Source organism: Platalea leucorodia (genome assembly GCF_965183815.1).
Source record: "Platalea leucorodia genome assembly, chromosome: 3".
NCBI lineage: Eukaryota > Metazoa > Chordata > Aves > Pelecaniformes > Threskiornithidae > Platalea > Platalea leucorodia.
This window is the reverse complement of record NC_138825.1, coordinates 24,816,763-24,834,625: the sequence shown is the minus strand read 5'-3', so window position 1 is coordinate 24,834,625 and position 17,863 is coordinate 24,816,763. Positions and strand designations below refer to the sequence as shown.

The window sequence follows — 17,863 nt, the reverse complement described above, 5'->3', positions numbered from 1 at the left end:
TCAGAATGATAGCACTTTGCTGTCTCATGGGCAAAATATGAAGATAAACACCTGAATAGCCCAGTTTTCAGAGTGATGGGAGACAAATGAGTTCCTTAGCTAAAACAAGAACACTAACAGTTCCTTTGCCTGGTGGTATTTTGATAGATATAATGAATGCTGTTGTATCTAAGATCTTCAAGGGATATGAATAAGTATTAAAAATAAAGTCTGCATCTTTTGGGAAATGATGTTACAGATGCCCAAAACACTTCTTCACAGTTTGAAGAGCTGAGAAGTTGCATGTGGACAGTTCTGGCAGAAACAATCCTTTTCTTTACCTGACTTCCTCTCATCTAATGTGTACTCAGAGCACATCTTCCTCTGCAGCTGGAGGCTTTGTTACAGACAGAAGGATGCTGCTTAGTGTAGCCAGTGTTTATTGCCTAACTTTTTTTTTTTTTCCCAAAGATGCATTTGGAAAGTTTCCCAGATAATACATCTGCCCCTATTACTTGCACCTCGGAGTGTAAGACCAGCTGGGGAGGTAGTGAGGACAACTGCATTTATTATCAATGAATAAACTGATCTATCTTTTTCTGGATTAGCAGTGGGAGATCCCAGGCACACTAAGAAGTATCTGTCTGCTGACTGACACGTACAAGCTGGCACACTTTTGTGTCAAAAATGTACACAGCTGCATGCACACTAAAGCCGTTCCATCTATAAAGCACAATTGCCAACTGCGTGTCTTCAGACATTGGTAATAAGAGAGGGTCTCAAAAACAAAAGAAGTGCAGAGTACAGTTAAAGAATATTTTTCATTCCCTTAAGTCTTTCTAAACTCTCCTGGATTTGCTATAATGTTTCCCTCCATCATGTTTTGGAAGAAGGAACAATGATCTACTTAGCGAAACCCAGATTTATATTTCTCAAAAACTTAATTAAGTTGCCAAGTACTTGAATCACACATTTTTAGGTACCAAAACAGGCTAATTTAACCTCATTATCAGTCATTACCAGCAGATGTCTAGACAAATTGCCTAGCATGTTTTGGTTCTAGGTCATCTCCAGATACTTAGACTAGCAGCTGGTCGAATAGAAAGAGCACAATCCAAAGCAATAATAAATTATATTTATCCACACAGCATTATCAGCCATCAGGTGCCACTACGAAGGGAGCTTTATTTTAGCATCTTCTCCCAACCTGTCTGTCCAAACTCTCTCAAATCACCTCAGTCATCCCAAGAAACCTTATTCAAGGCCTCAGTCTCAGCTTGTGGAGCATAACTGAAGCCCAGACTGAATCGGCACTTGAGTAGATGAGTGTTGGCCTTGCCTGATTACAAATAGACAGGCATGTTAACAGTCCCAGTAGTGCAATACGCTCTTCCCGAACACTCTCAGAGAATTCTGATGAGAAGAAGGAAATTCCGTAATACTCATAATTCTTTACCTGTCTGATTAAACTATTTAACCAAACCGCAGTGGTGGGGCTGACTGGAGCCCCAGTGAGAAAAACTGCAGCTCACAATTCCTTTGGTGTTTAGATCATCACAACTGACAGCAGAAGAAATACAAAGAATTTTTTTACTAAATATACAGTAAAGGGTGCAAACTCTCAAATCAGGAAAAGCATCGAGCAATTTGGATGAGGAAAGGAGCCCAACAGCTGTTCCTACAGATTCCTGCACAGAGACAGGTTTTGCAAGTCAACATGGTGTCAATATTTAACTAACACATTATCACTTATTATTATTTGACTATCAGTCAAGCAAGCACCTAGCAAGTAAAAAAAATGGAAGTGATCTTCAACTTTTTTTTCTTTTAAATTGGATTCAGTGGGTGATCATAGAGAGATAATAAGGTGACTTTTGTTTTAAACAACAACTGAATTTGCACAGAGATGTACTTGCAAGTACCAAGATATCTGTGCTCACATATTCTTGCCAGAATTACCCGAGGTGACCCAGAAGACAAGGGATATCAGCTAATCAGTCCTCCTCAAATCTTTGGCATTCTTTTGGGTGTCAATGCTGCGTGTTTCTTGCAGCCCTTCTGTCTTAACAAACAAGGCTCAGTACCAGGTTAAGTTGTACCACACTGTGGTGCGGCCGTCGCGATATCAGCATGCCATCTAACGCTTGCTCGCAGTGTTACCTAGATTCCTTCTGGATTTCCCCTTGCTGCTATCAGTTTCATGACTTGAGATATATATATATATATACACACACACACACACCCCTTCATACACCTTTTAATTTTTTTTTTTTTAAACCTTCAGCTCTGCCATTTCTTCTTGTACTTTTAAAAACTAATACTTCATGCACACCAATGTAATATTTCACTTACAGACCTCTACAACATCTCAAACACGCAATCAGGTTCATCTAGATATTTTCCCAAAAACCATACTATCTATAACTTTGCTTTATACAAGAATTGAAGACACAGCAAATGATGAGAATCACTGAACATTGGATAATTTGTCTGCTTCAATCTGAAAAAGACCCAGTTCCAAAATAACTAGCTAATCAAAACAGAGAGAGGAGATAATATCCAGCAGCCCAGAAACAGCAGACTTCTGTCAGACTGGCAGCCTTTCTTCTTTCCTTGACAAAACAAACAGGACACCACAAGTGTTCTGAACACGGAAGAAAGCACTTTGAGTGCTCACGCAACCTTGAGAATCGTCAGCAAGATACCAAAGAAAACATCCCTTAGTATTCACAGCAAATTTATCGAAAAGTTTTTATCCCAGAAGAATGAATCTTATATTTACCACCAGGAAATGAGTCAAATATGCAGCAACATTCACCATGATGTACATCTCTATGTCGAAAGGCAAGGGAATACAAATCCCATATGTTCAATAGCGTTTTCCATATGCTTTTTATGTGAGAATCGAAATAGCCCATACATCACTAACAATCACATTATACTCGTAAATTAAAAACTACGGATTTTACCATGAACATCAAACAGAAGATGATAACAAATGGTAAAACAAATGCGGAGTACAATTGGTACATTTTGTAAGTAATTTAAACTCATTTACCTGTAAAGTAAGTATTGGAGGGGAGAGAGGAACTAGGGAATCTGTAATATCCATTTCCTGGGAAACGGATCCCTTTCATTACTTCTGTACTCAATGTAGCTAAAGATGAATCCATCCTTTCCACCTGGTAGATGGGAGAAGGCCCATTAAGTTCTTCAGGTTCATTCCAATTTATCTTTACCATTGTGCTGTTTATTCCTTCAACATGAGGGGCACTAAGTTTTCTTGGTGCTGTGCATAAAAAAAAAGAAATTATCTAGGTATCATTGTCCATAATACTCGGGAAATTATTTATTCCACATAATTTTTGCAAAACATCCTGCTTCAGTTTCTGATCATCTTAAGAATAAACACAGATATCCATAAAAGCTTAATAGAAAAACAACAACAACAAAAACAAACCAACCCCAAAACATTCTTAATCTTTATAGGAATTACGTTCAGTTCCACAAGAAATACTTAAGTTGTTTTTTCAGGCTTTGGATAAAGGTCTCTAGTATTATATCCAAAGTATTTTTTTTCATAATATTTAAGGATCTGAATCAAAGTCTTCATAAAAAGTATATTTGTATTCCTTCCTTGATTAGCCTCTCATGCAATACTCACTCTAAGCATGTATCTCTCTGACTTTCAGCATTGGATTTGAGTGAAAGACCAAAGGAAAATCTGAACAGTTAATTAACTCTTGTTACATCTCGGCAGTATGGTACATGACAACACGAATCTTTCATCACTGAACTTATCCTCATCAACAGGAGCAGAACAGCCATCCATCCACAATACTGAAGGCCCATCAGGTTGTTTTCCTCATGGTGCGCACACAAGACTTTAGCGTATGTTGAGATAATTATTCAGTTCAAGAAACTGATCCTCTCTGACTTTTCTCCACCAACACTGGTGCACAGTAACACTCCATACAAGATTGTTTCCACAAAGGTATCAGCACAAGATAGTTTTATGTTATTACAATGATCCTCCTCCTGTTAAAACCAATACTCTGATATTCTTTTAAACATTCTGATAGCATTGGTCACTCTATAGCTGAGTTATGAACAATTCTATTTCTTTTTTAAATGCTGTACGGTAAGCCACTGGAGGGCAGCATGACCTGTTTGGATAATGGCATGATGGCCATACAGGTGGGAAAGAAATGGACCATCACTGAAACAATAAAAGACATCGTCTGGAGAAGTACAAGGACATGCTACTACCTATAGAATCTATATCCACCTTATCTTGCCTTTTTCTCTTCCCCTTCTTTCCCTGATAAAGAAAAGGATTTAACAACAGAAACTTCATTTGTACCCAGGAAGTGAAATCCAATGACAACTTGTAAAAATTACTTGTTCCCATAATGACATAGTAAAGAGCAATAAACGCCTTTCAAGAACAATAAAACTTGAATTAAAATATGGGCCTTCGAAATCTGACATATTACTTCACAGCACAGCATTGTACCTAGTGCGAGCTCTTTAAAGGAGGAGAGATTGCTTCATTTAGAATGAATTAATAACATCCTTTTAAACATTCGTGCATTTCCAAGATCATTAACATATTTTTCCTATTTGCCTGTGGCATGTTGCTACTTTTTCTTTCTTTCTTTTTCTTTGCCCCCCTTTAACTTGATAAATATTCTACTTGGAGAAAGCAGGCAGTGGGGGAACTGGGAAACTGCCAATGACACTATGTGCTGTAAATTCCTGCTTAGGCATCATTTATGACTTCACAATCTAATTAGTATCTCACGCTATGGTAGAAATCTACAATGTCAAAATTGAAGTAATGCAGCGTGAGGTCATAAGCTTTCCTGCATAAGTAGGGGACAGCACTAATGAATTGTGGTATTAATGCACAAGTTTAAATAGAAAACATGGCTTAACAATCAAAACTTCACCTTTGGAGGGAACTAGTGTACGTCAGCATTTTAAATGCGAACATAAGAGATTGAGCCCTCCAGTTCAGCTTACTGATGGTAAAACAGAAATGCTAAAATTCATTATTTCTAAAACACATACAGCTAACTAACCCTCATGACAATAACTATATCTTCCTTTAAAGTCTAGTATTAATAAACGGCAGCTACTTGGACCATAATTACAGCATCTCTGATACCCAAACCTGAAGCTTTTATGGGCCTTATGCAATTAACTACTTAAATGCATCGTAACACTTGCTTCTCTGACAGGGAAGTATTGATTTTTTAATCATTTTCAAGTCTCCTCTAGCACAAATAAATGTACTACAGTTACAGTTAATGCACTGTGTACACGCATTAAACACTGGCATGACACAATTTATTATTTTGTGATATATGGAACAGAAGCCTACCCTTACAGAAAGTAACATCCTTGCTATAACATTAGTATTTAAACTACAGTCTCATTGATGCTTGAGAATTCTTGTGCATCAAGACTGTACATAATAGGTTACACAAGTTAAAAAAAAAAAAAAAAAAAAAACAAAACAAAACAAGAAAAACCAAAAACCAAAAAACAACAAAACAACAAAACAGAAAACCAAACTCTGCACAGGAACAGACAGGACTGAAAATAAATCTGTAGCACAAGCCCAGCAGGGTACTAAATGTTGAAATTAAAAATATTCAAGACTAAAAGATACAGTATATATTTTCCTAAAGGTGTCACTGTGGTACCTGTAGCTACTTTCTGAAAGATGAATCCACTATAATTTTACCTATTTAATTTTTTTTAGTCACGTTCTGTTAAGACACATCTGTCAAAATAATGAGCATACTACATTTTAGTGGATTCAAAATCACATTTTGTGTATTTTAATTATGGAGTTTTAATGCCTTGCTATATAATACATATTTAATATATTATAAAGCTAAAACAGTATTTAAAAGCCCATGATTGCTGCATGCCATTGTGTAGCAGAGGGCACAAAAAAGACCAGCAAAGACAGATGGTCCATACAGCTTATGTTGAAGTCATATATCTAAATATAGATGTTGCTACACAGGTCATTACAAATAAGCCTTTCCCATGTGTGTATGCACACACATGTACACAAAAATGAAGTTGGTAAGTAAAGAGCAGTTAATTTTGTTTTGTTTGAAATAATATCATTTTAGTTTTAGACTCAAAGACAGATGCCAGCATTTCGCTCTGAACAGATGGTAATTCCATCTAATAGTGCATCTCTGTATTAGTAAGGTCTGTTGTGTATACAAACAGTAATAAACACTAGGTAAGGATCAAAATAAATTTTAATTGTTGACATTAAATTCTGGCAGCCACGGTTCTAAGGATACAATACTCCTTTCTCAAGTCTGTCAGGTTTACTAATACAACTGCTAAAGCTTTTCCATACCCTGCCAGATTCTTGTCCCAGGAATAACATATTTGCACTGTGGCTAAATTTAACAGGCTTACATATGTTTGAATAACTACTGCTCAGCATACTGTAGGTAGATATTTGTGTACCCTTCCACAGAAGCCTTCAATTAGCCACTCTGAATAGTTCAGGAAGGTAAGAGTAACAAAAAGTATACAGGTTTTAATTATTGTTCAGTTGAATTCAAAAGGCATACATACAAATTAAAATGGAAATGTTTGGCAAATTTGAAGACAAAAACTTAAAGAAAATCTTGAGGTATTTTTCATCTTGGAGTTTACCTTGCAGGTAAAATTACATCCCTCACTATTAGTCATCCATTTCATTTTTTCTGCAAGTTATTAGTTCAGAGGACCCTGAGATCGCCATAGCATTTCTGGTATGACCATTTCTTCCTCTGCGCTTCACAATAGTATCAGTCATTTCAACATCACAGGAGTCAAGAAATAATACTTGTATCTTCTGACAGTATTTTGATTTTTTTTTTTTTTTTTTTTAGAAGATTCTTTAGAGTCCATTTTGGACTCTTCCCCCAAAAAGAAGAAAACCCACCCTTAACGGACATCAAAAGAAAATTTAATAACACGGATATGTTACAATCATATTTCTTTAAAAATAGATGTAATACACAGTATTTTTTAAAAATCATGAAAAATATATTGCTTCCACCATATGGGACAACCAACGACTCACCAACCGATTTAAGATGCAGCATATTGAGCTGACCATATGTTACAGTGCTGTTGAATGGCTGAGTGATTCATGCCCGTCACATTCTAGTATATCAATTAAAGCTCCTTGAAGTCTGCATGATTTGTGTCTCTGTTATTAAACCCTGCTAATTCATCCCACTTACACATCTGTTATAAATCTCTAGGAGTGCTGCATGATTCATGGCAATCTGTGAGCATGGTACAGCAAATTCTTCTCCTTGTAATTAACAGTAAATTGTTTTACTGCCATGCAATGAATTTTTCAGTTATATTGCAAATGAACTCCTAAATGCACGGTTCTTTCCTAAGAACTGACTTATATCATTAGGCAATTAAAAAGTATTGCTTTGAACCAAAAGCTTTTAATCAAGAGGAATGCAACTTAAACATAGCTTAAAAACGTTGCAAATTTGACACAGAAGGAAAGGAACAAGCTGAGCTATTTTCTGAAGTGTAATATGTGGTTCGTAGGGGAGAAGAAACAAATAACTTTCGAATCCCTCGAAATTTCCTGAAACTCAAAGAGCAGTTCAACTACAGCTTGAACACTTGGCAAGACAAGTTTGAGCAGATACCATTTATCTCAGAAGTTACTTAAGTCATCTGTCATTATGAAATTTCTCAGATTACTTTACACTTTTCTAATTGTAAAACAGTGTCTTTATTCTTGAAATAAATAATTGGATAATTAGCCAAGCTGAATCATCAGAGGATTCCAATGCTGCTCAAGTGTTCTTGTCAAAGGTGAAGCAAATTCATTTCAGCTTTGCCTCTGCAGCTTTCTGAAGAGGCTTTGATTTTTTTCCTGCTACATTCTTGGCAGCAGCCTCAAATTCATGAGTCCATACATCAAGTCAGTAGTTTAACAACAAATGAAATTAAATTCAAAGAAGGGAAACTAATTGAAGGACAGCAACAAAAGTGTTTGGTAATGTGCTTTTTAATATGGCATGCCACATTTGCATGATAATTTTTCCTTTTTAGCATGGAGCAGAAAGTGACTAGCTTAATGAGGGATTATTCAAGACAGGAATGAACAAAATGCATTCATAACTAAGAACAAAGATTGTATTATGAAACGGAAACAGGCAACTGCCGAGAAGTAACTGGATGATTGGTTTATGCATTATGAATAAAAAGGTAGAAAAATATTTATATTAGTATTCACTAATGACTATATATACAAGATTGTTGTAATTAAAATTATAAATTAACATATTAAGAGTGCTTGTTTAATCACTTTGGGTCCTATTCACAATGAAGAGACTTATGTACATGCATGCAAAACAATCTGTGTTTTCAGACCAGCAGCAAATGGCCCTCGTATTTCTCTTCTGTAACAAAGGAAAATATACACTACTTATTACCTGCTTAACGGGTATTTTTGATTTTAAAATTGAGGCATAGCATTTGGTAGAAAAGCAGTCTATGACAGGCATAAACAAATGCTGTATTGCCATGACAAATGGGTTGAGGCTTTTTGAAAAGGGCTTGCACCGGACCTTATTCATGAATGGAAAAAAATGGACAAATTACTCAGATTAAAAGGGTAATCAAAAAGAAAATGACATCAAGGAGTGTAAGACAGCCCAAAAAGCCCATCAGCATCATTACCCCAGCAAACCCAGAGGCAACTCCAAAGCCACCAATACAACTGTTTGAGAAGTCTGCCAAGAAGCCAGATGCAGCTGGTGCTGGAAGAATCTCTTCTACAAATTAGCTCCTGAACCCTGTAATTGCCATCAAAAGCAAAGGATCAGGAATACAATGTGCTGGGGTAAATGGCAGCAATCACAAAGCCATACTTTGGTGTCTCTTAAAAAATGCTTTTTAAATGAAGTTTAAAAAAAAAAATTAAGAAGGGCAAAGGAAAGACGAACTTAATTACAAGAAATAAGCTCAGTCACACAGTAGTTAATGAAACATAGCTGTATAGATTGTTTAAGGCACCCTTTGACTATCTGATTTGAGGGGGGTAGGACAAGCAATTGTACTAGTCCAAGCACTCACATGGCTAATTCCATCCTGTTGAAATGTCAGAAATTGCTGGGGGAAAAAAAAAAAGAAAAAAAGAAAAAAAGAAAAAAAGAAAAAAAGAAAAAAAGAAAAAAAGAAAAAAAGAAAAAAAGAAAAAAAGAAAAAAAGAAAAAAAGAAAAAAGAAAAAAGAAAAAAGAAAAAAGAAAAAAGAAAAAAGAAAAAAGAAAAAAGAAAAAAGAAAAAAGAAAAAAGAAAAAAGAAAAAAGAAAAAAGAAAAAAGAAAAAAGAAAAAAGAAAAAAGAAAAAAGAAAAAAGAAAAAAAGAAAAAAAGAAAAAAAGAAAAAAGAAAAAAGAAAAAAGAAAAAAGAAAAAAGAAAAAAGAAAAAAGAAAAAAAGAAAAAAAGAAAAAAGAAAAAAAGAAAAAAAGAAAAAAAGAAAAAAAGAAAAAAAGAAAAAAAGAAAAAAAGAAAAAAAAAAGATGCTTCTCTGCCTGACTGAAAAATGTGGAAAAACGTGCATGTTGTGTCTTGGTAGACACGCTGCAAAGAATAATGCAAGTAATTAATAGTTTTATGCAAACACGTTGTCAAAAAATCACTTTTAAGGGAACAGGTCTTTTGCTGGTACCAGCTAATACAGTTCTGTAGATTCCAAGGTACCAGCTCAGAATTCTACACAAGACAAAACCACGGAGCAAAAAGCACTTTTGAAAAATAAAAAAATAGCCTGAGACCTGGTAACAATAACAGGCTGAATGCCGTTCTCAAAAATAAACAGGAATTTAAAAATCAGCAGAACCTGGAGAAAGGAATAAAGTAAAATATGGCTCTAGGTGTTGAGAGGAAAAATGTATAATTACTGTCCAGTATTGCTTTCAGTTACATACACGCAATTCTACTTGATGATCTTGGGGTAGCAAAGACAAAAAAATGAAGCTCAAATTGGATTTCAAAGTTTCAAACAAAGTATTAAAAATGAACTTTCATCATCTATCAGCCAAGGCTTTCAATAGCATATGCACAATATTGCAGCGCATTAAAGAGTATTTAAAATACCACACGGATTGTGGAATGCACATCCTTAGTCTGACGTTTAAAATACTGACTGAAAAAGTATGAAACACTTTTTAATTATTTGAGTCTTTAAAAGCCAACTATCTGTGTATTTCTATCTGAACATACCAAATTGAGGTTATATTTCTCTCCAGTCACCTTCTCTTTGAGTAACAGACATAGGTTAATTCTCTTCTCCCATTACCTTGACATGCTTGTTTTGATCTTTCATCCCAATACTGCATTACCATGTAACATTGATCTTCCAACACTTTTTACCATTCTCAGAGCTGGTCACACATCAGGCATACCTGTGCAAGATCTTTTATTTATCACATCTATTCTTCTTCCTGGTTTCATATGCATTTGTGACAGCCTCCAATCAGCTTTTTATAAAATAACTCAATTCTTATTAATTCTATTGTGTTTGCTTCCCCACTCTCTCTCCTCACATTCTTCTGGCTTAATTGTCGTCTTTTATTACCATTTGCAAATATTGTGGGTGTATATATTGGTGAGGAGGAGATTTTTGCCAGTCTGACAGACGCAAGGACATATGGCTGATTTTAGTTTTCTTTCACTCTCCTCCTGCAAAGCTACTCATGAGATATCCCCGGTACGGATGCCTCTACCGAACCAGGTTAGAAGGGATCTACTTGTTAGGTTTGCTTCTGGATTATTTTAACCAATTTTAAGTTATACCCCAAAAGACTTCTCATTGAAAGATCAGCAGACTGTTTCTGAGACTTCTGCTCCCTTTGGTCGTACCCCTAAATTCTGCCTCTGTCTGCAGAAGTCTCTTTTCTTTGTCTTTTAAATCCTCTCTCAAAACCTCTTACTTTTCTTCCTCAGCATTTTTGTTTCTAATGATTTCACTCCCTTGTTTCTGCCCTTGTTTTTATTTGCTGTGTTATGCCATATAAAAAAACCACATTACCGGAGAAAAAGAAGGATAGATTTTGAAGAGTATCTTTTTTTTTGTAGCTAGTCTTCAAATTGACCTACTGGATATGAACAAAGCTTAAAAATTATTTGAGAGTTCTAGCGGCAAATTCTGGAAGACATTGGCAATTCCAAAAGCAAGCCCCTTGCTAATATACATCACGCCAAAATCACAGTCATCAAGGTACGCATTGATTTAAATGCTCCATGTGATAAATCAGTGTACTCCACACATGGACGGAGTAGAGATGGTTTTCCATTACCTTCCTCAGGATCAGAGGAGAAGAATTAGTCTAATTTAGTATAACCTCTAGCCCAACTTGGAACACAATTCAAAGCTCCTGGATTGTATTACGATGCAAGGGGACCATCATGCTGGAGCACATTTCAGTCGAGACTTCCTCCAAAAAGCTCCCTTTGCCAGTGCATGGAGGGGGACTGGCATCCAGCCAGGGAGGCTGTCTCTGTGCCAGGGAGACATTCCTTCACGAAACAAGAGCTCCTCAACAGTCCTAGAAAGGCAATTTTAATTTCATTTTGCATCATTCAGTGACACAAAAGGATATTAATGGACTAAGACTTGATCATCTATTTTTTACAAATGATGGGGACCGGTTTCTCCTAACTTTGTTCCAATTTTGAACTCGCTTTGATCTAAGAGTCATCACATAAGTAGTGTTTCTTTTAAATTTTCTTTGGAAACACAGTTTTACAGAACTTCACAAAATGGAACATGCACACATAAAAAAACTGGATGCAGATTATTAAACAGTTTTCTCCAGAAATGAAAAATGTGAATGGAGGAAGATAAAATTGCGTGCAAAATTTAAGGGTTTTACTCTTTAGTTTGTAAAAGTTTAAGACATTGCATTTACATGCTTTAAAAACATAAAAGGAACCTGATACAGAAATGATTTGTTGCTTTCAAGGCTTACAACAGCAAGCAGGAAAAGGCTACACTCCACAACAGCTAATAAATGGGGACGTGTCTGTTATTCTATTTTCTATTCTCCTGTCTTCTCTAACGTGATAGGTCTCCAAGTATTAACACAACCAGGGAGGAGATGGTCATAAACAAGCTGTCAAGCATAACTAAGCTGTTGTTTCTGAATCTTTTAATAAATGTACAAATGCAAAGTTGGATCATTTGTAGTAATAAGGTGTGCCGTTTAGGCCATATTTGTTTCCATGGTTATCGGCACAGACTGGAACGCTGTTCCTTGCATGGCTGTGTGGTATGGGATAAAGTCATACTCATACAAGTAGGAGGCTCTGCACATGGCCAGCTTGAAACTTTAAGAGGTGGTAGGATGAAGAAACAAAATAAATTTTGAAATCAGCAATACAGCAGGAGAGAAGACCGACAGAACAATCTTTGCCCACTGAAACACAAAGACAACATGGTGAATCAAGGAACAAATCATCTATCTTCCACTTGAGAACAAATGGAAAGGCAATTAACTAGACAGACAGATGAAGAACAGAAGACAGACTAGAGGTAATGTCCCAACAGCTTAAATTCCACTTCAGTTCATGTATATAAAGCTTCCTATTTACTGGCTCCGGGCAACTCCTTATTCCCTGTCTGGAAGCTCCTATATCTCTTCGTTGATTACACAGAGGAGCTTTGACAGAACTCAGGCAACTCAAATACAGCCCAGGGAGCCTAGGAAAACATTCTGCACCGTAGAAATTTTCAAGTTTTTTTCCTACGGGAGACCAAATTACATAATTTCAAAGATGATCATCACAACATCCATGTGACAACCCCACTAATTGCTTAACTGAAAATGTTAATATTGTGAAGGTAATTAATTTGTTTTTAAATGCCTATGCAAAAGTAAACCACAATGTTAAGCAGTCAGCTCTCTGCAGGTGACCACCACTATATCACATAGCATGGATTTTGAGCTTGTATTTATAGTATAAAAGAGCTGTACTAACTACCTCGTTCCATGAATAAAGGGACTTGTGAAGCTGATTTTTCCTAACAATTTCTCTCTCAAAACCCTCTTGATCCTCTGATGTCCAAGAAGTGAGTTCATGCCAGTCGTCTTCAAAGTAAATACAGGCTTTCTCCATCTCTGTTCTGTACTGATGCTTATTTTCTCCTAAATTCATAGGAAGGTAGTACCTTTGAAGTCCCTGACATATGTGGTTGAAATTAACTCAAAGACTGAAAATTTATTAAGGTGCACAAGCACATATATGCAGTTTCTTAAGCGTTGTTCCCGTAGAAAAGTGTGAGTATACACATCTACAAAGCAAAATCTCAGGGGCTAAATAAACAAACATTTTCAAAAGAGCAGACCCAAAGCACACACATTACTTCCAATTTAGACACACAAATACACTATGTACATATGTTAGAGTTTAATACAAAAACCATGCGACTCCTCCTTCATGGGTTAAGCAAGGCATTGCACAGCACGTGCATTTTACATGCCCTGTCATGCAAATATGACACACAAACCCCAACAACAAGTCAACAATTTCTCAGCATCATAAATGAATGAACGGGTTCAGCTACATTCATGTACAGTTACCGTTTAAATAAACAGGAACAAAAATATACATATCCATAACTTGCAATTGGGAGAGCAGTACGCAAATCCTATTGCCATAATAGTGTACCTTAAACCTTCATTGAAAACATTTTGGTTTTAATCTGTCAAGATACACAAATAATAATTAAGCAAGTCACTTTGTATTAATACAACACCTACCCCTGTCACTGCGCATCAAACTACGATCATCTTAATGGTATTCATTAGTAAACTGTGTGCCAGCTTTGCACTTTGATACAGATTGTTTCCTTACCAGCTGCCAAGGTTTGCCCCTTGCCTGGCTCACTGGTTACACAACCAATTTGATTGCAGAGAGTAACAGTAAAGTTGTACGTCCCGTAAGGTTTTAATCCCGTCGCTACGTAGGATAGCTCATGAGCCTCAGCTATATGTAAAACCTGCAAAGCAGATTGGAAGACAACAGTTGGTTAATAATATTTTCATTCCTATTAATTGACGACATGTTCACTAATAAGAAACTTGTCTCTGAATTTACAGATTCCTTCATTTAGATGTGGAAAAGCCTGCAAGACCAACTAATGGAGAGGATTATTTTGGGGCATCTGAACAAGCTAGGATTTAGATTATAATACTTCACATCACACTGTTTTATGAGGTAATAAGCCAGTTCCTGAGTGGATAAATGAGGAAACAAAGTTATTGCCTCATAAAACTGTGTGGTGGTGCAGTTATCACTACAAACAGTGCAGCTACAATCCAGATGATGAAGATGACACTATTAAAGTGGTGAAACCTGACCACCATTGAATGAGTGACATGATTACCACGCATTAAGAGGGAGGGGAATAACTAATACCTACAGGTATTTGAATCTGCTTTACTTTATCATTACTTTAAGCTAGCAGTGAGAGTGGAACTGAATAAACCGTTATATTTTAGATAACTTCTTTATCAGATGTTTACTTAGATGAAAAATCTTGCAAGTCTGTAACAAGAAGCAATTTACATTTATGTATTGTTACAACAGCCCCAGCAGCAATAGTATCCCCACTTCATAGACAAGTGAACTGAGGCCCATCTGTGGTACCACTGAAAGACAAAATCAGCTCTGAAACGAGAAATACAATGTCAGAGCACCAGATCCACTCCCACATTCTGATCACCTATCGTGTTTCTTTCCTCATTCCTAAGCTTTTAGATTATTACCATGGTATTTATTTGCCAAACCCAGTCACTCAAAAATTACAAGAGTATTTTAAAATCACATATTTAGACTTTATATAAAGTTGGTTTTCTGCTATTTCAGGTTTCCCCACTTCAAAGATTTTGTCTGGAAGCCAGACAGGCACCTTCTTGATGAAAATGCAGATTCCTACAAAATAACATGGCTTTAAGCATATCGGGAAATACAGCAACAATACAGAATCAGAACATGCAAAGAACAAGGCAATTTAAATATTGTTGCTCAATCCCATCCCTCCTAATTTTGAATCTCACCCACTACTGAAAACAAGTCAGCTCAGGAATACAACTTAAAACCTGAGAGTAGTGTATAACATTACAGAGCGCTCAACCCAATAGGTGAAAAAGTTAGATCAGAGGATATACAACAAATTAAGGAAACAATTCATCACAACGTCAAGGAGGACACCAGACTATCAATTTTATTATTACCAGTTAGGAAAAACTTAATGTAACTAACAATAATACCTGGGAAAATGGTGCCAAGAACCTTTGTTCTGTCATCAAACTGATGCTGTATCCCATCACTTCTCCTCTTGTTAAATTATCTTCAGGTTTTTCCCATGACACATTGAGGGAATATGGTGAAAGAGGGAATACTGATGGAGATGGCATGAACACTGGGGCTAAAATCAAATTAATACAATAACATTCATAAAATAAGTGAGCAGTGTGCGTAATGCAAGCTTTCTCACTGTATATTTGTAAAACGCCATTTCAGACAGTCTTTTCTTTTTCTTTTTTAACCTCATTTTCAAGTCTAACTGGAATTTTCAGATTATTTTGATAGCACATAAAAAGTAGCTCACCCATCATTCTGCTGTTTTCTACTCTGGCCCTGAAAGCAGAATAAAACTCTGCCTATGTCTTCAAAGAAATACTAATCAGCACTAAAGTCCTAACCCCTGTAGCAGGTAGGAAAGTACATACAAATGAAAAAGTCTTGAAGAAAAACTTCATGCGACCTGGGAAAAAACTGATAAAAGCAAAAAATGTTCAATACTTCAGCATCTTAAAAGCAATTTTGTTTGCTAGGCCAGTTTGAAATTAACATGTCTCTCACTTCTTACAAAACAGTTCCCCTGTCTTCCATAGTAAATCTGTAAAAGGATTGTTTGCACTGCAGTTAAATCCCCACCTGATTACTCTGTAATAATAGGATACCAACTCGTGGCACTTCTGCTGCGCACAAACAACCACACTAATGGACCTCTTCCCAAATATAATTTAACACTTTTATAACGTTTAGTATTTAAGAACAGATAAGCACAAAGACTCATTTTGAAAGGGGAATTAGTTTAGCCTGCTGTTTTGCAGGAGCAAATGACTGAGGACATGATTTTCAAGCTAACAGCAAACAAAAGTATCAGTGATGTAACGGAGATGTTTAATTGCAAAACATAGGGTCTATCAGCCTAAAAACCTTAAATTTCCAATGAAAGCATTGAAATAAATAGCTGTTATTTCAAATAATATGCCAAGTGGCAAGCCCTTTTGAAAATCTGAAGAGAAGGGTCATAATAAGAGCCATTGTGAATGGGTTAAACTTCTGGAAAAAATGGTCCCTATTATGACACTTGGCATCCATAAAAGCATATGAAGTTTTAAGCACTATACACCAGAAAAGGTAACCCTCTCAAGTTCTTAAAAAAAAAAATTGCGTTCTAATCAAAGCCTCTGTTCAGGAAAACTCATTTGAACCTCCTTCCTGAATATACGTACCTTCTTGGACAACATTCCTGATTCACACCAGCTGTTAATACATTTGTGACAAAACCAATCTTTTTTCATATTTTCTCTCGTTAAAGAACATACAAATAACAACTGGGAAAATAGTGGAGAATTCAAACATTGCTTGGTAGATTTTTGCAGTCTTGTAGTTTTGAAATTTTGGCTTAATTGACAGGGATTATTTTCTTCAACAATATGATTTTATGGTGAAGAAAACGTTTTTGCTTAACATGCTAAGTTCTGAGATAATCTGACCTATCTGTAATTAGTTAAAAAATGAGAATTTGTCCCTATTTGAATCATCTCTAGACACATTTTACTGAAAAAAAATTAAGAATGCATTCTAATTTAGGTTTTCCTTTCATTTTTATCACAAAAATTCAAACCAATACTTACCAGCCTCTCCTGTTCGTCCTGATATCCAGTCTGAAGATATGCTACCTGCCATGTTTACTGCTAGCACATAAAATTCATACTCTGTGAATGGCTCCAGATCAGTGACTGTGGTACTGGTCTGCGGTGGAGCCAGGGCATTTTCATTAGGAGACTCCATAACTGGTTGAGGACTGAGCCATCCACTGCTTTGGAAAACACGAATTTCGGGAGGAAGAATGTTCCCAGCTGGTTTTAATTTTTTTCTCATGTAAAGTTCATATCTTATAATTATGCCTAGAGAAAAAAGCAAGCCAGAAAAATTAGTGCATTTAAATGATTTCTAGAGTTCTACTAAAATATCAACATCAATATATTCAATGAGCTAACAATCAATCAATCAACATCATAGAAAATATAGCATAAGTTTTCCTCATTTCTGCTATTTTCATCCAAATGCTCACTTTGGCATTTCTTGCATTACATTGTTTATTTTCCCCTCCATGCAATTGTGGGATTTGAAAACAAATGGCTGGATTACAGTATGAGTTCTTCCATCCTCACTGGAAGACGATATCCTAAAGTTCTGATCAAATGTTACTGGAAATTACTTCAGTCCGCTGATTTTCAAAAGGATTTTTTTTTTTTTTTTTTGAGTGACAGTTTAATGCTAACCTTTTAGAACATACTACTGGATAGGAGGTATGCACATGTCAGTTTTCCATCAATGTAAACCTATTACGTATGCAGGAAGGTCTCACCACTTTGGGAAAAAAAAAACCTTCAGTATTGTGGTATGAAGCGATACATGATCTAGCTTGGATCGTGGAAGCAGTTTAACTATAGGAAGAGAGCGTAAAAAAGCTGACTGGAGATTTCCCAAATAGAAAAGATGAGAGACATAGCAAAGC

The 17,863-nt window shown here is 36.0% G+C and overlaps 1 protein-coding gene across 1 annotated transcript in view; it reads right to left on the bottom strand.

Moving 5' to 3' along the window:
- Positions 1-17,863, bottom strand: part of USH2A (usherin) — a gene marked incomplete at its 3' end in the record, with an annotated part of 389,347 nt that overhangs the window by 280,335 nt on the left and 91,149 nt on the right. The window contains exons 17-20 of the mRNA XM_082305924.1: positions 16,977-17,249; positions 15,318-15,475; positions 13,900-14,044; positions 3,038-3,268 (exon numbers count right to left, since the gene is read on the bottom strand). Of these exons, the coding sequence (XP_082162050.1) occupies positions 3,038-3,268; positions 13,900-14,044; positions 15,318-15,475; positions 16,977-17,249 (807 nt within the window). The remainder of the gene's footprint in view (positions 1-3,037; positions 3,269-13,899; positions 14,045-15,317; positions 15,476-16,976; positions 17,250-17,863) is intronic.